Genomic DNA, 21,098 nt, shown 5'->3' on the forward strand with positions numbered 1-21,098 from the left:
TGACAAGGCACTACATGAAGGCATTTTTCCCTTTCTATTATAGTGTTTCTAAGACCTCAGAGAAATTTGGAATCTATAGACCCACAGTTTACAATCCGGAGGAAAATGGAGCAGATGAGAGAAGAGAAAGAGCTGGTGGAACAACTTCGTGAGGTACCCAAGAAATGTTATGTAACTAAAGGAGAATTTTCAGAATTTAAGCAACATTCTATATTTTTAAGAAATAGACTTTGAAACATTGCAAGCAGTCCTAATTTCAAATCTAGCCAGGTCATTTACTGACTGCTGGATGTTGGGCAAGCCGCTTAACCATGCTGAAAGCGGCAGCCTTTTATTGCAAATATGCACACACTCTCGGGCGAGGTTCTCCGGTCCTCAGGTATGGGGCCAGGGAAGTCGCACCGGCACTCTCAGGTGAAGTTCTCCGGTCCACAAGTAGGAGGGGCCGAAGAAGTCATGCCGGGTCCTGCCGGCGGCAGACTTTTATGCATTGGTACTGGAAGGGGGAGGGCAGTGGGCAGGATAAGGGTGTGATAGGGGCGTCTCCATAGGCGTGGCCTGGTAAGTTTCGATCTCTTCGGATTGATGTCACCTGGCGCATGCTCGGTTGATCTGCATCTTCCCGGGCGCGGGCTGCATTTTCCCGCGCACGGGAAAGTTGGTGAGGAAGAACCCGGAAGCAACATGGATTGTGCCTTCTTGTTCACCTTCCTCCATCTTGTCCTTTCTTCCTCACCCAAACAGTCCAACCTCTTATTGAGTATAAGAATTTAGGGTGCCGTGGTCTGTCTGGCTGCTTCCTGCTGTTAAGGGGCGTAGTTAGGGTCTGAGGTTGGCAGTTGGGTGTAGGGATGCAGGAGCATTTGGTTGAAGGTGACTCGGTGATCTCTTGGACGTTGGCTCGGAGAAATTTTATTAAAATGGGAGCAAAACATAAGGTAAGGCAGAGGATTAGTATGGGAATTAGGAAATCACAAAGGGCACCCTGCCAAGCTAGGTCTTCTATGAGAGTAAAAAGTTGGGAAACCTACTGGTTGGGGGATGGGTCGGGAAGGAGGGTGTCTATGGGGTTTATGAGGGAAAAGTCAGTTAAGATGAAGAATGGTGAGGAAGCGGGAAAATTTGAGGAGGGTGTTGATCCTTGAGTAGAACCTGGTCGCCTGGAGAAAGGGAAGGGGAATAGATGTTTTGAGTTAGGTTAAGATGTTTCATCCTAAGAGGGGGGTGGGACAAGAGGGCATGATGAGGAAAGAGTGGGCAAAGCATGCATAGTCTGGGCAGTAACTTAACATTGGGGTCTGGCGAGGGTTAGACGGTTTACCGTCTACCCCAACTACTGAGATATAGTGGATGGCTGGCTAGGACTTCCATAGGTTGGCAAAACAGAATGTAATTGTAAAACAGAATAGGTAGCCTCCGTATTGACGAGAAAAGAAATTGGCTTACCCACTACCTGTAGAGTTACCCTAGGCTCGGCAAGGGTGACCGGGGTCTCCAAGTGTGGGCACCGTCAGTTGTCGTCCAGGTGTAGGAGCTGGAAGGAGCCTTCCGACCCTTGAGGAGAGGCACCACGTTGAGGCGCAATGCTTGCCCTGCTGGCGGGGCAATCAGACTTCCAGTGTCCTTCCTGTTGGCAGGTTGGGCACAGCATGGTAGGCAGGTGAGGATTTAGACACCTTTTTTCCCAATGCCCAGTTGTGCCACACTTAAAACATGGGCCAGACGGAGTGGCCGGCTTGGCCTGGGGACACTGGTTTGCCTAGTGTCCTGGGTCTCCGCATTTATAGCAGGAGCCCTTAAGAGACTTATCTTTGGTTTTCCCTGCCGGCAAAGTGGGCAACGCGGGTTGGAGGGCAGCCACTAAAGCTTGTGCCTGAAGGGCGGCCTTCTGTTCTACTCTGGCTTGTTGAAGAGCCTCAGCTGTTTCCTCTCTAGAGTTAAAAACTTTGAAAGCTAGCTTGACTAAGTCCTGAATGGGGGTTTGAGGTCCATCCTCTACCTTTCTTAATTTTTTTTTTTCGGATGTCAGGGGCCGACTGGGAAATAAAATAACTGGCAAGGACAGTAGCTCCTGCCGGAGGGGTAGGATCCAGTCAGGTAAATTGGACAAGTGCCTCTGTAAGGCGATTTTAAAAGGAGGAGGCAGGATTTTCCTCTTGAGTGTTGAATAACCTCCTGTAACTTATTAAAATTTACTATTTTGTTAGAGGCTGCCTGCATGCCAGCTAAGAGGCATTGTATCATAAGGTCTCTTCTGCGATGCCCGGGTTGTTGAGGTTGGTAGTCCCATTCAGGATCTGTAGATGGGACAGCTTGTTCGCCTACTGGGCTGGCCGGGTCAGTTAAGTGTAACTGGTCTGCATGCTGCCTGGCGGCTGCAAGAATGCGCTCTCTGTCCTCTGGGTTAAGAGTGGAAGTAAGAATGACATGTAAGTCATGCCAGGTAAGGTCATATGCCTGGCCTAGGTATCAAAACTCTTTGGAATATTGGGTGGGGTTGGCTGAGAAGTCGCCGAGTCGTTCTTCAATTTTGGAAAGGTCAGCCAGGGAAAAGGGGACGTGGACTCTAACCACGCCCTCAGCTCCAGCAACTTCTTGGAGGGGGGCCAACAAACTAGCAGGGGAGGTTGGAACAGACTGACCATTTGGGTAGGTTGAGACAGGCTGACCGGTAGGGGGGGTTGGGGCAGGCTGACCGGTAGAGGGGGTTTGGGGCAGGCTGACTGGTAGAGGGGGTTGGGGCAGGCTGACTGGTAGAGGGGGTTGGGGCAGGCTGACTGGTAGAGGGCTGACTAGTAGGGGCCGCTACCGCGGTCTTGGAGAGTGTGTGGGCGGAAATGGGAGAGGTAAGAGGAGTGGCTGAGGGAGGGGCGGTAGGAGGAGCATAGGGAGGGGGGTTGGGAGGTCGGGAGGGAGGTGCCCCACCGTCGGCCCCGTCTGAGATGGAAGTAGAATCTTCCTCCGCTTGTGGTGTGGGGGCCGAGGGCTGGGTTTTAGCTAACAAGACCTGGGCCATTGAACACTGGGCGCACAGGTCTGGGCAAGAGTGCAAGTCCCAAAAGCCTTGGACATAGATAATCTCTGACCACTTTCCAAGCCTTTGGCAGAAATTAGAGAGATCTAATAGAATGTTATAGTCAAGTGTGCCGTCTGGTGGCCATTGAGATTGGTTGTCTAATTTATACTGCGGCCATGCCACAGTGGAGAGGAAAATTAGCCGAAGGCTTCCAAGTTTTGGAGGAGACACCCTAAGGGGGTGTTCCTAGGGATTTTTGATTGTGAGGTTCCCATTGTTTAACCACCAGAAATGGAAACCGACCTCACGCAGTGGCAAAGTGTCCTTTGCCGCTGCTGGAGACCGGGGGCTCCTGGAGCCACTAATGGAGAATTGAGGAACTTCAAGAAGGACGTCTCCGGGTTGAAGACCTCACTGCGCCACAGGGTGGCTACGTCCATGGGCGTATGTACGACTCTAGGCCAAGGACACAGAAATGGACGGAGATGGTTAACAAAGGGGCGTACTCACCGAAGAAGAAATTCTCAGAGCGGCACCAGTGGAAAGCTGGAACACTTGTTCGGTGTTGGTGGCTGGTTGGGTTTGGAGCTGGTTCGCTGGGGAGGAGGTTCGTTAGACCCCTAGGGGATGTTGAGGAAGGGTCTCCTCCCGGGTCGTGTTTCGGCACCAACTGTTTTGTTTAATTTAATTTAGGAGAGCTAAATAATTAAACATGAGGCCAAAGTACATAAGAAAGTGGCAGCCTTTTATTGCAAATATGCACACACTCTCGGGCGAGGTTCTCCGGTCCTCAGATATGGGGCCAGGGAAGTCGTGCTGGCGCTCTCGGGTGAGGTTCTCCGGTCCACAAGTAGGAGGGGCCGAAGAAGTCACAAGTCTGTTTCTTTATGTACTAAAAAAATGGTTTGGGTAGGCACATTGTCTCATGCCTGTAATCACAGAACTTTGGGAGGTGGAGGCAGGCTAATCACTTAAGTCCAGGAGTTCAAGACCAGTATGGGCAACATGGTGAACCCCATCTCTACTAAAAATACAAAAATTAGCTGGGCTTGGTGGCGTATGCCTGTAATCCCAGCTACTCGGGAGGCTGAGATGAGAGGATCCGTTGAGCCCAGAAATGGGAGGCTGCAGTGATTTATGATTGTACCACTTCAGTTCAGCCTGGGTGACAACAGTGAGACCTTGTCTCTTAGAGAAAAAAAACATGGTTCTAATTAACCTTAGTGGAGTTTTGTGAGGAATATATGAGATAGTAGTAAATAAAAAATAATACATACATATAAATGCTGGCACTATTTCAATTCAGGCATATCATTAATATAATTTAATTATAATTAAAATCATAATCAATTAATGCCCTATCATTTATTTACTTAATAATATTAAATTATTTTTCATTTAAATTTTTTTTTATTTGTGTATTTTTTTGAGACAAAGTCTCACTCTGTCACCCAGGCTGGAGTGCAGTCACATGATCTCGGCTCACTGCAACCTGTGATTTCTTGGCTCAAGTGATCCTCCCACCTCAGCCTCCTGAGTAATTGAGATTACAGGTGTGCACCATCACACTCAGCTAATTTTTTGTATTTTTAGTAGAAAAGTGTTGGGATTACAGGCATAAGCCACCGCACCCAGCCCAATTTTTAATTTTTAAGAGACGGGGCCTCTCTCTGTTGCCCAGACTAGAGTGCAATGGTATGATCATAGCTCACTGCAGCCTTGAACTTTTGGGCTGAAGTGATCCTCTGGCCTCAGCCTCCCAAGTAGCTTGGCATAAATTATAGGCACATGCCACTATGCCCGGCAATATTACATTAATTTAAAAATGTTTGTAGTTATCCTCACTTTGTACCCCAAACCGACCAGAGATTTTAACTCAGTTATCTAATAGTCAAATCTTTTGAGTTTCTACCAAAGAGGAAGTCTTGTGCTGGGTGTCACTGAAGCTTAAACTTGGAGATGGCAGAGACCATGGCTGTCTTATTCCTTGTCGTATTTCTTAGTTCCCAGTGGGCACTCTGTAGGTATTTGTCTACCTGCATGGTCTTTTTGTCAGGTTAGGAAGATCATACCTAAATATATGGAAGGTTAAATAACAGTATAGGAGTCAATCACCAAGGAAGAAAACATTGGTATTAGCTATTAAAGACAGCACATTATGAATTGCTGCATGAGTTTTTAATGTTCAAAAAGAAGTGTCTTAACTATGAACTAAAAGAGTCTAAGAAAGCTTCTTGACTAATAGTAGAACAACCATTCAATGCTGCAATCCCATGACTGGATATATACCCAGAGAAAAATAAATTGTTCTACCAAAAAGACACCTGCACTCATATGTCCATCACAGCACTATTCACAGAAACAAAGACTTGGAATCAACCCAGGCTCCCATCAGCAGTGGACTGGATAAAGAAAATGTGGTACATATATACCATGCAATACTACACAGCCATAAAAAAGAACGAAATCATGTCCTTTGCAGCAACATGGATGCAACTGGAGGCCACTATTCTAAGCAAATTAATACAGAAACGGAAAACCAAATACCACGTTCTCATTTATAAGGGGGAGTTAAACACTGGATATCCACGGACACAAAGATGGAAACAACAAACTCTGGGAATTCCAAAAGGGGAGAGACAGGGGGTGAGGGTTGAAAAACTACCTATTGGGTACTATGTTCACTGCTTAGGTGACAGGATTATTAGAAGCCTAAACCTCAATATCACACAATACACCCATGTAACAAACCTGCACATGTACCCGCTTAATCTAAAATAAATTTTTTCAAAAAAGAAAGAGAGATTCTTGGAGGAGATAGATTCGATGTTAAATCTTCTTTCGTTAGCAAGTATGTGTTGACTGTCACTCTCTACCAGGCTGTATTCTAGGTAATGGATGTAGGACAGAACAAAAAGGTCGCTGCTGTTCTAAAGCTTATAATCTATTGGGGAGAGATAGTAAATAAGACGGAAACAAATACACAGTTTCAGAGAGCGATGAGTTCTACAAATGAGCAGTGAGCCCTAGAAACAAAATTCAGATTAAATTAAATTAGGATAGGTCAGCCTCTTTGTTAGAGCAGATGATACTTTTTATATGGTTTAGCAAAGAGTCAGGAGGAAGTAATTTTAAAAAGAAAACAAAAATGACTCTTGCCACCTCTTTAAGCCACTGTGGTGATTCAGCAAACACAAAGGGAAAGTCAAACCTCTGTCATTTGCCAGGACCGTCTGGATGTAATGTAAACTGGGAAGGTGAACTTTATAAAATCTATGCAAATAAGATCAGAAGCTGAGATATGCCCCATAGGGAGTGATATCTTACAATTTTATCTTAAGCATGGGTCATAGTGATCGTTTATGGCTTAATTTAGTGATATAAAATTAGAGCCTGAAAGAGTACCTAAAAAAATTGTCCACACACAGGACACTTCTGAAAGAAATTGATATAACACTATTACATGCACTGTTTTCAAGTTTTCATTTATTAAAATCACCAAATCAAGTCATCGTTTCATAGGCTGTTATCCAGAACAATGAGAACACTTAGACACAGGAAGGCGAACATCACACACTGGGGCCTGTCATGGGGTGGGGGGAGTGGGTAGGGATAACATTAGGAGATATACCTAATGTAAATGACAAGTTCATGGGTACAGCACACCAACATGGCACATGTATACATATGTAACAAACCTGCAGGTTGTGCACATGTACCCTACAACTTAAAGTATAATTTTAAAAAAAAGGAGTTTTTGTTGCAAAAGCCCTAGTTAAGTTTTGAAAATTGATTTGTCTACTTCTGCTTCGAAGAGGATGGAGTAGGCATACTTTTCCCTATTTTTCCCACTAAGTACACCTAAAACCCCTAGACATAAATGAAACAAACGTAAGAACATTCTGGAAGGTAAAGAGAAGACAGACTGATTAGGGTCCTTGAGACTTGAGGGACGCCATAGTGGTGAGCTCCAGGGGACTTTCTTTTTGCCTCATGTATCCAGACTTGGAGCTGAAGTCGCTGAGAACCCAGAAACAGTAATGGGCACAGACTTTAGAAAAACAACAATGAAAGCTGACTTTCTCTAACCAAATAACCAGGAAAGGGACAGCCCAGCAAAACAGAAAAGTTTTAGACCATAAATGCGCTACTGCAGCTGAACACCACAGGAAATACTGTGGTCCCCCCATCACCCACACCAGCAAGGGCTGAGTCAAGTGAGACTTCTCCCCTTGCTGGAGTGGTGTCAGAGAAGACCAAGCCAGGAGCCAGAAATTTCATCCCCACTGGTCAGTAAGGAAGCTCATCTGCTCCCAGAGTTTCAGTGGAGACCACATGGGAATCCAGGATTCCCATATCCACTCAGCAGTAAGGAGGCACCTTCCCCTTCCCCTACTCCCTGGCCAGTTGATACCCAGTGGGAAACCCAGATGCCTGCATTCACCTGGCAGTAACAAGGTGGTGACAGCCACCTTCCCCTGCTAGAGCAGTGTCAAAAAAAAAAAAAAAAAAAAGCCAACTAAAATATTTAAATAGGATCCAGAGTCTCATAATACAAAAATATCCAGGTTTCCATTGCAAATCCCTCATCATTCCAAGGACGAGGAAGATCTCAAACTGTAAGAAAAAAAGACAATCTACAGATGACATCACTAACACAGCAGAGATGTTAGAATTATTTGACAGATATTTTTAAACCAGCCATGATGAAAATGCTTCAATGAACAACGATGCACATGGTCAAAGGAAAGGAAAAGAATACCCCAGCAGAGAACTAGAAAATCTCCGCAAAGAAATAGAAGACATAAAGAAAAACCAAATGGAAATTGAGAGCTAAAAAATACATTATTGAAAATAAAAAGCCCAGTGGATGGGTTCCACAGCAGAATGGAGATGATAAAGGAAAGAACTGGAATGAAACTAGAAGAGAGAACAATAGAAATCATCTAATCTGAACAACAGAGAGAAAACAGATTGAAAAATCAGTAGACGGAGAGCCTCGGGACCTGTGGAAGTGTAATAAATGATCCAGCATTCATGTCATGGGAGGCCTAGACCCAGAAGGAAAGGAGAATAGGAGCAAGGTAGAAGAGGAACTTCGGGGTGGTAAGGAAGGGGATGTGTCTATAATTTTTTTTCTTTTTTTGAGACAGTCTTGCTTTATCATCCAGGCTGGAGTGCAGTGGTGCAATCTTGGCTTACTGCCAACCTCTGCCTCCTGGGTTCAAGCGATTCTCCTGCCTCAGCCTCCCGAGTAGCTGAGAGGATGTGTCAATAAAAGGGCAACACGAGGGATCCTTGTGCTGGTGGGAATGTTTGTGCATCTTGACTTTGTCAATGTCAATATTCTGGTTATTTTGAAAGTTGTTACCATTGAAGGAAATTGGGCAAAGGGTACATGGAACCTCTCTGTATTAGTTCTTACAATTGCATATGAATCTAGAATTATCTCAAAAACCAAAAGTTAAATTTTTTAAAAGAAGAACAAAAATTGATTTATCAATTAAAAATAGTCTAAGAGAAAAGAAAAGCATTTCTTTCTTTTTTTTTTTTTTTTTTTTTTTTTTTTTTTTTTTTTTTTTTTGAGACGGGATCTCACTCTGTCAACCAGGTTGGAGTGCCAAGGCACAATCTTGGCTCACTGCAGCCTCCACCTCCTGGACTCAAGACATCCTCCCACCTCAGTCCCCCAAGTAGCTGGGACCACAGGTGCACATAACCCCACCCAGCTAATTTTTTCTATTTTTGGTAGAGACAGGGTCTCACCATGCTGCCCAGGCTGGTCTCTCTCAAACTCCTGAGCTCAGGGATCTGCCCACCTCGGCCTCTCAAAGTGTTGGAGTTACAGGCGTGAGCTACCATGCCTTGCCCAAGAGAAAAGCATTTCTTTTTTTTTTTTTTTTTTTTTTTTCTGTTGTCCAGGCTGGAGTGCAGTGGCGTGATCTCATCTCACTGCAACCTCCGCCTCCTGGGTTCAAGTGATTCTCCTGCCTCAGCCTCCCAAGTAGCTGTGATTACAGGCACCTGCCACCATGCCTGGCTAATTTTTGTATTTTTAGTAGAGACAGGGTTTCACCATGCTGGCCAGGCTGGCCTTGAACTCCTGACCTCAGGTAATCTGCCCTCCCAAAGTGCTGGGATTACAGGCACTTTGGCCACTGGGCCTGTGATCCCTGCATGGGGCAGAAGAGGGATTAAGAAATGTTTTTCTCTGGCCGGGCGCAGTGGCTGACCAGAGAAAAACATTTCTTAATCCCTCTTCTGCCCCATGCAGACTGCCTGAACCAGTCAGATTTGGTTTTATTTATCACGCTCAAAAAGTGATTCCATTATTCCATTCATTTTGTTTAGTAAAAATTTTACACTCACCTAAATTTGTTTTTATAAAGAGGGATTTTGATACTGTTTAGAAACAGTATCAAACAGTTAAATAATGTCATTGTTTTCTAGGCATTGTTATCCTAATTTCCCATAATGAAATTAGTGCCTCAGTTCATAAATACCCATAAATGTATTTTACCCACAGTTACCTCAGTGTTCATAGCAACTGACTTCCTTCTGATTTCCCCAACAGAGCATTGAGATGAGATTGAAGGTCAGTCTACATGAAGACCTGGGGGCAGCACTCATGGATGGTGTTGTCCTCTGCCATCTGGTCAACCACATCCGCCCACGGTCGGTTGCAAGCATCCATGTCCCGTCACCAGCGGTTGTAAGTAACACCAAAGGGAAACTAACTGACATAAAACAGACTTTTAGGGGTCACTGTTGTTGGTTTAGGATGTCAATGGTGTCAGTAGGACCTTGCTCAAATCTTTTCCGTTGGGCCCCAAACCATTATAAGGCAGAAAAGGAATGAATGAGTGGCTCTGAATGAAGCAACATTTTCACTGTAAAATGAGAGACTATTTTAAAATAAATATATAAATGACAGAAACATAATTTTATTTCAATATCAAGCAAATCACTTTAAATAACTTACTGGGTGGGCATGGTGGCTCACGCCTGTAAACCCAGCACTTTGGGAGGCCAAGGTAGGTGGATCACTTGCGCTCAGGAGTTGTATTTTTTTGTAAAGACGGGATTCTGCCTCTGGAAAAAAATAGAAAACCACACAATACAAAAATATGAAAAATATAAAAGTTAGCTGGATATGGTGACACACACCTGTGGTCCCAGCAACTTGGGAGGCTGAGGTGGAAGGATTGCTTGAGCCCAGGAGTTCAAGGCTGTAGTGAGCCATGATTGTGCCACTGCAATCCAGCCTGGAGACAGAGCGAGACCCTGTCTCAAAAGAAAAAGAAAAAAAATAAAGAAAAAGAAATTACTGATTGACCAAGGTGCTAACTTTAAGACTATAGGAACATAAACATTTCTTTTTCCCAAGGGGTTATTTAAACAGTGACAAGTCTTTCAGAAAGCTTCTTTTAGTTGGTAACTTCCCTTCTAAATTGAATTTTTTCCCTCTATTCGTCATGGAGGATTTTAGGATAGCCCTGAAAAGATGTGAGTTCTGTGAAAAATATTATGAATAACCTGTCAAGGGGTTGGTTAGCAGTCATGACTTCAACAATTTCTTGATCAGTCCCTGCACTCAAGGACTCATTGGTGATGCTGGGGACATAGTGGGGAGGGGAACCTGAATGAGACTCCTTAATGCTATTACAATTTAGCAGCAAAGTGTTCAAAACGTACCATGTAAAAAAGTATAGTATATATGTGAAATGTGCCTGTTACCCACCCCACACCTCAGAGGCCAAGGTTAATACAATTGTGAGAAGCTTTTGGTTAAGTCCTGAACATCCACCATTTTCAGTGCTGTTTACCGTGATATTGCCTCTATATCCATGGCTTTGGTGGGAATGAGGTTAATTGATCTGGTGAATTTAAACCCTTTATATAGAAATATATTTGTTGATGGGGAAGGTAATGTTTATGGTGTACTTTAGGCGAACTAAAACAGGTTACACAACAGTATGATCCCATAAAAACTATATATACATGTGTGCATATATATAAACAGTATAAACATACACATATATACATATGTGTGCAGAAAATTTTGCATACATATGCATCAGCGTATATACATGATATACATACATCTATATATACACATAGGCATATATGTATATCTATGTATGCATATATGAACACAATGTCTGGAAGAATATAATCTAAAATATTAACAGTTTTTAATCTAAGATGGATGTTTCTGGGTGATATTTTGTTTTCTTCTATTTGCTTATGTGTTATTTTCTTTTTCTCCAATAAACATGTATTGCTTGTGCCATTTAGAAAGTTTAAAATTTACCATGTTATTAAAATGGTTTCTCTTTTAATAATACATTATTTCTGTATCTTTGCATTTATAGCCCAAACTTAGCATGGCCAAATGCAGAAGAAATGTGGAGAACTTTTTGGAAGCATGCCGAAAATTAGGAGTACCAGAGGTAAGATCAAACTTACTTCATATCACTGTGTTCTAGTAAAAATTTTATTTAATATATGAGTTTGCACCATTGAATCGATGCAAAGCTTTGTACTTGCTTTTTTGTCTCAACCTTTCTTGAGAACTAATATTGAATAAATTATATAAACTTTTAATCTAAATTACTCTATTGCACTGAAATTAAAATGACTAGGCAATATGTTCAATTCTGAGGAGAAAGTAAAATAATGTAAGATTTTGAAGTAAGTGTGAAATTTCAGACTTGAAAAAAATTTTTTAATCCGCTTGATTCTCTTAAGGACAGAAGTTGCTGAGGCTGCAAGAGAATCTTCTCTCAGGTTTCATAGAGTAGAAATTTGGAGCTGATGGTTTTCTTATCCCAGGCTGTTGAGCAAAGACCTACTGATTGTTGATTATCATTCCCTGTAGCTGTATTTTCCATATGTGGATTAAAAAAATCAACATTGGAAATATTATGGTTATTGTTATTAGCACTAATCATTATCATTAATGATAGCAGTGTTTGTGTGTTGCTTTACAGTTTGTTAACTATTTGCATTTCATTTTTGCCTTCAGTTTGCTTTCAGCCCAATAGGCAGTTCAATTACATGTAGTTTGCTACTTTTTCTCTCTCCAACCTCAGACCCAGCCTCAGCCTCAGGCAGATGGCTGGGGGCTTTTAAAGACTTTGCTTTTAGTAACATAAACTGATTTCTTAGGCAGACATGAAGCAATCCACTCAGAATATGGAGTAGCCTTATAAATTGAGAAGTTTATCCTCATTGTGATAAACAGAAATTGATAGAAGTTTATTTCTTATGATTTCTTCTTTATTAATAGCCCAGGGATAAAGCAATTTTAAAAATACACGAGGTACTGTTTTTGAGTATATAAAGAATTATATTTCAATATAATTCTACTCAGTGATAGGAATTACTGAGATTGACAAAGGCTTTTTTCCCTTTCCCTTTCTCCATCATTCCTTCCTTTTTTTATCCTTTCTTCCTTTCTTTCAGCTTGGTGGGACTCAGAGGTGGGGGATAGTGGTAGGCTTCTCATCGTATTTGAGGAAGAGCATTATTTAAAACATCTCTAAGTCAGAGCTATATCAATACAAGGAAGCTTACAAATTTATTTTATAAAGAGTGTGAATTTTATATAATGGACTGTCTTTGTGATCTATTCTGCTTTCAGCAATGTTATAATCTGCGTGTCTATTGTGTGTGTACATTTTAATATTGCCTATACATTTCTTGGCTTTGAATATATATGTGAACGCACTTACATACCTTTTCTAATGATTCGATTCTGTCATGGGCTAGTAAGATTTCCCATGTGTGAATCAAAACTCTCAGGGCAAGCTTCAGATGATGAATTATTCGTGTCTGTGCTAGAAAGCACTTCATCAGTGCTTTAGGTCATTAGGTTATGACCTAACTCCCTGTGGTTTTCAAAACTCATCAATGTTTTTTTGGCTTACAGTAATATAAAATAAAATGGAATTACCCTTAACCAATTGTTGTGAGTAAAGATTGGTAATTAAGATTTCCTTTTAAAGTGGAGAAAAGGAAATTAAATTACCATAAAAATCCAGAGCAAAATTTATCATCATTTCTCAAGATGCCCCTGGCGCTAATGTACAATGTATAACTCCCAAGAAGGTTCAAATCCAGGCAGTAAATGATCTTTTTCTGGCAGTGTCCCATTTAACTATGTTTAGTATCATTTAGCATATTTTTGGAATTATTTTTAAGGCTTGAGGTGATTTTCTTTTTCTTTTTCTTTTTTTTTTTTTTGAGACAGAGTCTCACTCTGTTGCCTGGCCAGGCTGGAGTGCAGTGGCACGATCTCGGCTCACTGCAACCTCCACTTCCCGGGTTCAAGCGATTCTCCTGTCCCCGCCTCCTGGCTAGCTGGGATTACAGGTGTGCACTACCACGCCCGGCTATAGTTTTGTATTTTTAGTAGAGACAGAGTTTTACCATGTTGGCCAGGCTGGTCGCGAACTCCCAACCTCAGGTGATCCGCCTGCCTCAGCCTCCCAAAGTGCTAGGATTACAGGTATGGGCCACCGCGCCTGGCCAAGGTGATTTTCAAGTTTGCTGTGTGTGTGTGTACACATATGTATCTATCCTGATGGATAATCCAATAGCATTTTACTGGTGACTAGAATTTAAATTCACTGCTACTAGACAAAAAGTGTATTAACAGTTGAACTTGTTTAATGAGAATGTTAAAGTAAGTAAAGAATATTTAGTGACAAATCAGAAATTCCTACTGCAAGGCAATTGGCATTTTCCTGTATACTCAAAACAACATGTTTTCATCTCATAGAGTACGTGAAATGTTTTTACCTTAGGAATACAACACTAAGTTGAGGGACCAAATGACTTCCCCACCCCACCTTAGATATTTATACTTCCTTCACTACCTAGGAGGGATGATGTCTGAGTGTGTATGTGGCACAGTACAATTGATGATTTACACTAAAAAGATAATTATATCACAAGACCACTTGCAGAAATTCTCCATCTACAATTAGACATTTTAAAAGACATTTTTAAAGACCTAAAAAAAAAAGAGGACCTATATCATTACTTTTTCTTATTGCATCAAGCTTAGTATTTGAGAAATAAAATACTCATTGATTTCCTAGTAGTCATACCTCCCTCTAATTTGCCAGCTTTTTCTACTTCTCCATCTATAACTTATCTAACCACACACAAGCCACGGAGATCTTGAGTTCTGCATTTTAGAAGCTAAATATCTAATTGACGATGATAAATCATCCTGTAGATACTGAAAAGTCACAGCTGTGTTCTTAAGTCTAAAATTTGTTGTCCTAGGTAATAGAATCACAGTTTGAAACTACAAACCAAAGTCAGGGTCAGCAGTTTGTATAATTTTTTCACGTTCATATAGATGGAATACAGTAGCTGAGCAGATTTAGTTAAACTATTACATGTAAAGTAAGAAAATGGGATGGCAAGAATAATAAATGATTTTCTTTAGAAGTCCCCATAAACACAGTCCCAGGCATTTGCCCCAGGGTGGGTCACGGTTCATGACACACGTCTCTGTGCTTCCGCAGCTGGAATCACTCTGTAGTTTCTCTAATATCCAGGAAATGTGTCTATGCAGGTTAGGCAGTATACTACCTAAATTCACCGAATAAATCGTAAAGGTTAATGGGTAAGACTGTCCCTCCATGACATTTTAAAAAATGTATTGTGATTTTTTAAGACGGGGCCTCACTATGTTACTCAAGCTGGTCTCGAACTCCTAGGCTCAAGACACCCTCCCGCCTTTCCTCCCAAAATGTTGGGATTACAGACATGAGCCACTGTGCCCAGCCCTTGGTGGTATTTTAAGCCCACTTTTTACAACAGGGTAGAAGACAGTAGTTCTGGTGTGGCTGATTTCGTAAATGCAACTTTTTCACATTGGCTACATTCAGGATTATAAGCAGCATTACGTACCATGCCACATCTCTTTGTGGTGTTGATGCTTAGTGGTCAGACTCTGCAGCTGTCTTCGACCTCTAGTGCAAGCATCAACTTGGTCTTAAAGATAGGCCTTGGTGGGCTTCCAAATTCTTGGGGATATATTTTTTGCATCACCTAAAAATCTGACTCCAATTAGGCCTTGACCCCCTGAGGCTTTTAATGGACACACAGGTTTCCTTTGACTTTTCTGAGTGCTCTTGGAGATTCCTGACCTCTAACCTCTACGTAGCAGATTGGCTACATGTTCATCATTGGTACAGTTCATGGTTGACTGTTGGAGGTTTTCAAATGGATCCAAATTTAGGGATATTTTAGGGCTCTTATTAGTATTCTCTCAGGTTGAGAGAAATCTAATTTATGAAGCATCAAAAAATTAGGAAACAGAGATGTATTTGGTTCACCAGGGAAATTTTTCTACTCAGTGTTACATAGGTAACTTTGATCTCAAATTTCTGTAAGGCTTGAGGTCCTTAATTTAACAGACTTGCCCTCTTTAGATGAGGGGAGTTAGAATAGAAATGTACTCTGTTGTGTAAATGTTCAGCCCTTCGTCTTCTTTACTGTTTCCAGAGAAAAGATAGAGAAGAAGATTAAAGGCAGCAACTCAGCTGACAGTGGTAGACTCCTTGACAGCTTAGGGCTCCTTCCTGCCTATCTGGGCAGCTCAGAGTGCTGGAGGAAGCAGAAAGGTTTCATTCCACACGCACAAGGGCAGGTCACTTGGCGTCCTTGAGCTTCTGCGTCAGCCAAAGGGAGTTTTAAAACCCTAAAGTACATTCAGATGCTAATGATGATTGTGTCAATGTAAGTGGAATTATGGCTGAGTTTTCCTTATCTTTTGTAACTTTCATATTTGCATTTTTTGTGTTAAAGGTTTTATATATGAAAGTTGTAATAGTGTTCCCATTTACACCTATTGTGAGGGTTTAGGAAATTACACATACCACTGATTGAAGTTTTTTGTTTTTGAAAGGCAATCTATACATGGAAGCTACTGTTTTTTTGTTTTAATCTTAAGAATATGAGAAATGGGTCCTTTATCTTCTCTGAGCCTTATACCTCTTTTTCTTCCCCAAGTCAATGACTTTAGTGTTAATTTAAATCATAACTACACTTTGTGGAAGGATGAGATTCTTATTACTAGATTTATTTTAATTTTCCATTTATGTTGGTTAATTCTAAGGGTGAATAATCAGAGAGGTTTATTGTTTTATTAACATCAACTTTTAAATTCATAATTTATTGAAAACAGCCAATCTGGCTCTTTTCTAGCTATAAAGGATGCAACTGATTTCCAAGCTATTCCTATTTAACTTTCTCTAAGTCCATAAAATGGCAATTAGTTGTCATATATTTGGAGAAGACTGGAAATCCTTCCCCACCTCTCTCCTCTCCCTGCCAAGTTATACCTCATTGCTGAATTATGGCTTTAAATATTGCAGAATGACCATGAACATTCTTGTATTAAGATACTTTAGATTAAAAAATACTTTGTAAGCATATTGACTTTTTATATTAAAATTATATTAGTAAAGTAAATACATTCCAAAGTTTTAAATAAAACTTCTGCCTAGATATGTTTAGCTCTTAGAATTTAGACTGTAGTACGCCCTGAACTGCCTGATCTATCTACATTTCTCTTTGTGTCCATAGTATTTGGGGAACCTGGTCCAGTAGTAATCTCGGTCACACACTCTGGTTGTGCGCAACCTAAGTGAATTTCTTAACCTTTGGTGATTGTGATTTTTGTTCACTATAATGGGCACTAGCATCCACACTTGCCTCTGGGGACTCTTAGTGAATTAACTGTGTTTTATAAATGCCTTGCAGTGATTACAAATGCTCTGTAAATACATGGTGAAATTTTGCCTCTTTAAATTTCCTTTCTTTTTAGCATTTTCCAATTTTAATTTTCATAAAGAAATAAAGTATAATCTCTACGTCCCTCTCAGTAAGGCTAAATTTTGGAAAGCACAAAGGGCTGAACCTCCCAGGTCAGAAATTAGGAATTTCAGCCCCGGTTTGCTTCATGGCCCCATTTTAAGGGCTGAATGTGACTGTTGGCTGTGTGACATAGGGTTGAATCAGAGAGCAGTTCTCAGATGGCCACAGCAGCTCACACTCCACACATTCGTCATGGTGCTTCCGATTTTTGCCTACCTGACAGTCTTAGATCCATTCCTTTTTCTTTAGAGATTGTGATTTAATTTAAATTAACCACTATAGGCTGTCACTCTAGGTCTCACCCACTTTAATTAAGCCCGGAGTCTGTGGCATCATGAAATCTTTTCCTGGATGAGAAGAATGGTCTGTGTTGCCTGCCCCCGTGAGGAGTGTACTACTGAAAACTGCAAAGTTGATCTGACTCTAGTTGTCTGATGGTGCTGCCAGAGAGCAGACCAGACATGCTCCTTAGGGTTCTGGGAAATGGATTGAAATACTTGCTGAGGACAGAATCGTCTGCTTTTAACATGAAAATACTAGTTTTGTGAAAATCACATTTCAGTGTGCATATCAGCTTTCTGTCTTATGACTGCTTTGCTTGGATTTCCCTGGTCAAGCTCAACATTGCAATAGAAAATTCTTATTGCGATAGAAAACTTTTCTTAGATGTTTCCTCATCTATTAATCCATGAGCAGCATCTGTCTCCCAGTGAAATCCAATTTATGTGTAGCTCTTTTCATTCTTGGGAGAACTCTAACAGTGATAGCTTGATTTCTCCAGATCCACTGAGAAGAGATGCAGTATCTGAATACATATAACATGATTTATTCATCTTAAAAATATTTTGTTAAGAGTATCTCTAACTTCATTAATAAAAGAAAATTAGAATGTTTTTAATCTTATTCAACCAACCTAATTTTGTAGTATTCCTACTTAACTGAGGGTATCGAGCTAACTTCAGACACAAGTGAGGCAAAACTTCTAACTTAGAAACATCTTTGGGCTGCTCCATGATGTATAGCGCTTAGCAGTGAGGCCAAAATAGAGGACAAAAGTGTAGCAAAGTATGTAAAATATACGTAACATTTGTCTTAAATGCCTCACCTAATTCATAACTAAAACTGCCTTTATGAAATAGATCACACATATTTTCAATCTTTGTTTAATTTGGAAACAAAACCACAGCTTTTCTTTCTTGCTAATATATCAATTAGAATTCCTGTTAATTTTAAACTGTGGTCATTTCTGGTTCAGATATTTAGCGTATGAGACAATTGTTTGCTTTCCGACAGCAATAGGCTGCTGAAAGTCAGCACAGAAAACTGAGCCTCTTAGTTTGCAGTTAGCTGAGAAATAGATGTTCTGCTTCCTTACATGGTGACTGTTGAGTAGATAAAACACAGAGGTCTACTCCCCCTGCCCCAATAAACCTGTTTAGTAGTGAAGCAGTTTACATAATAACTCCATGTGGGGGTGTACTTTTACTCTCTACTCTCACTACACATCCAAGAAGCCCTTCCTAGACTTCTGGTTAATGTGTTGTTGCAAAAATATGAAATGTAATGTACTTTCTGACACATGTAGGGACGTACTTAGAACTAGCATTCCCCAGAGTTTATCAACAAGCATAAAATGAAAAAAAAAATTAAATGTGCGTGTTAACTTTCAGAGAGAACTACTTTATATCCAAGTCTACACAGACCAGGGTAAAAGATGCACTAAGAGAATGAAGAGGAAGGGTGGGGATTACATTGTAAACTTTATAGTTTTTCCTTTAGTAAGGTTAAGTTTAAATGTCCTAAGTGAAAATCTCTTATTTTTATGCCACTGGTGAGCACATGATCTCTTGACTATTAAAACTGTGTGAATGGCAGAATGATGTGTAAATTGCAGAATATGCCGTTCCTCCGTGGCCAGATTGTGGGTGAAGGATTTCTTTGACCCATTGGCACAAAATAGGTATTCTACTATTCTCCTATTATAATGGATTTAAAAATCTTTGATGATGAAAGGGTTTTACCTGCTTGAAATAAGGGGTTACTCCTGCCATTTGCTAGTAACCAAAAATGTGTGCTTCTTTCTAGCTGTTCCTCCGTGTATTTTTAATTGTATGCACTGTCTCTTTCTGTTCTAATGGCTGCCCTCGGAATAGGCTGACCTCTGCTCTCCGTATGACATCCTGCAGTTGGATTTTCGTCACATTCGAAAGACTGTTGACACTCTGCTGGCACTCGGGGAGAAAGCCCCACCACCAACTTCTGCCCTCCGCTCCAGGGACCTTATAGGCTTCTGTCTTGTCCATATTCTCTTTATAGTGCTGGTCTATATCACTTACCACTGGAATGCTCTGTCCGCATAACGTCTGCACGTGCATCCAAACGCTGTTCTCTGTCGCCCTCGACCTTTGCAGGGTCCTTCCTCCCTTTGAGCCTTTGCCTTGCAAACTTCCATCCCTGTCATGTCTTCAGTAATCTCTCGAGTTTTGAAGCTGAACGTTACCAAATCAGATTTTCCAGAAGCACAAACTTTGTAGAATACAGTTTAGTATAATTCCTCTCACTTACTGAAAAACAATGACGACTGCAAAGTGTATGCACACCGCATGCTTCCTCATTCACATAGTGCCAGCAGCAGTGCCACGCAGTTCCTCCTCTCTCTCCCGGTGAGCTGCTGCCCTGGGCAGAGGGGAGGAGGACTCCAGACGGGAGTGTCGAGGACAGGGATTTAGCATATGGAAGTCTTTCCTCTGGGTCAGTATTGAACTAGAATTCTAATTCAGGTCTAGACAGTTGAGCTGTATAGGGGCCACTTGCAAGGCAGACAGAAAACTAACATTTTGGCCCAACTCGATCTATACAAAGCTTTAATAATACCGCTATTGTCCAAGTTGGAGATACTATCTGGACATCTACAAGCACACACACTGTCTTGATGGCCATTCGATTGGATTCCTCCTAATTTCCTAAAAAAGGAGCCGCGAAGGGCACTGGGCAGTGTTGCCACCAACTTCCACCCTGGCCAGCCCCTCTGGCCAGAAGGGCCCACTCTGGGGAAGGTGGTGTCGTTGCTGTTAGAGCCTCATGTGGAGGAGCCGCTTAAACACCAGTTTTTACTGCTTAACTCCTTGTTAGGTCTTCTCTTGAGGCTCTTAGAAAAGCGTTTTCCAGAGAGATTTCTATTTTTGAACAATGGAACGGATCATTGCTTTTTTGCCACCTCACATAATAACTGCCGGTCCAGAATGTGACAGATTCGACTCTATTCATTTTCAAATAAAGCCATGAGCCGTGGAACATTCTTGGTCCTGGGGCTTGGGTTATGATGGCAGGAGTCAAGAAGAAGATTACTCTCATTTTAGAAAAAGGTAGTTACTCTGATTATTTGAAATGTTCATTTAGCCTTGATTTTCACTGACATTGGACTAGCAAACTGCTTTATTTTTAAGTCAGCTCAAAGGATTATATAGTAACTATATCTGCATTTGGAGCAATGTGATCAGTTTGCATTTAAAAGGAAAAAAAAGAATTTTATCTTAGCCAGAATGTCCCTGGATTCAGGGGTATCTTTGTATAATATGAGAGGGCCTTGTTCCAAGGTCAAGGCAGCCTCCTTATTTTACATGCTGTTTGCCAAATCCTGTTTCTTAGCTTGGGGAGATGATGGACTTCGCTTCCTCAAGATAAATTTCTAGTTTATTAAGATGCAAACAGCCCTCATAGATGGCTACTAAGAAGAAAATCTTATTTTTCTGAACATTTTCATGAATCCAGGGGACTTGAAAATATGGAAGACCCACATAGTTAGAAGAATATATTTATAAAGATTCCTTGCTACTAAGTCAGATCAGATTTGCTAACAGGAAACATTCTTTACATGACAATATCTTGAGTTATGTGAGTTTTTTTTTTCCTGCCGACTTTGTGTTGATTGGTGAAATACAGGGTATGTGGAAGTTATCTAATTAACCTCAGTTGTATATGAATAACCCACAGATGTACTGAATTACTTTTGGTGCTATCTTGTACTCTTCAACCTGTAACACAATAAAATCCCTTTGTACGATGTCTAATGAGCACCCTGAGCCATAAATTGCCTAATAAACACATTTTGGGTGATTATTCCAAGTTTTTACCAACCCATTGATACATGTATTAATGAGCTCTCAGCATTCCCATCCAG

The 21,098-nt window shown here is 41.1% G+C and overlaps 1 protein-coding gene across 6 annotated transcripts in view; it reads left to right on the forward strand.

The window, feature by feature from the left end:
• The window catches only part of LRCH1 (leucine rich repeats and calponin homology domain containing 1), a 204,032-nt gene that overhangs the window by 173,572 nt on the left and 9,362 nt on the right, over positions 1-21,098 (forward strand). For 4 of the 6 annotated variants that reach the window (XM_015121050.3, XM_015121052.3, XM_077974336.1 and 1 more), the window contains 3 exons: positions 44-153; positions 9,591-9,728; positions 11,392-11,469. In XM_015121050.3, coding sequence (XP_014976536.1) covers positions 44-153; positions 9,591-9,728; positions 11,392-11,469 — 326 coding nt within the window. Of the gene's footprint in view, positions 1-43; positions 154-9,590; positions 9,729-11,391; positions 11,470-19,071; positions 20,989-21,098 lie in introns of those variants that run through there. The other 2 variants (XM_015121049.3, XM_015121051.3) reach the window with 1 other exon arrangement.

The sequence above is a fragment of the Macaca mulatta genome, chromosome 17 (assembly GCF_049350105.2).
Source record: "Macaca mulatta isolate MMU2019108-1 chromosome 17, T2T-MMU8v2.0, whole genome shotgun sequence".
In the NCBI taxonomy this organism is placed as follows: domain Eukaryota; kingdom Metazoa; phylum Chordata; class Mammalia; order Primates; family Cercopithecidae; genus Macaca; species Macaca mulatta.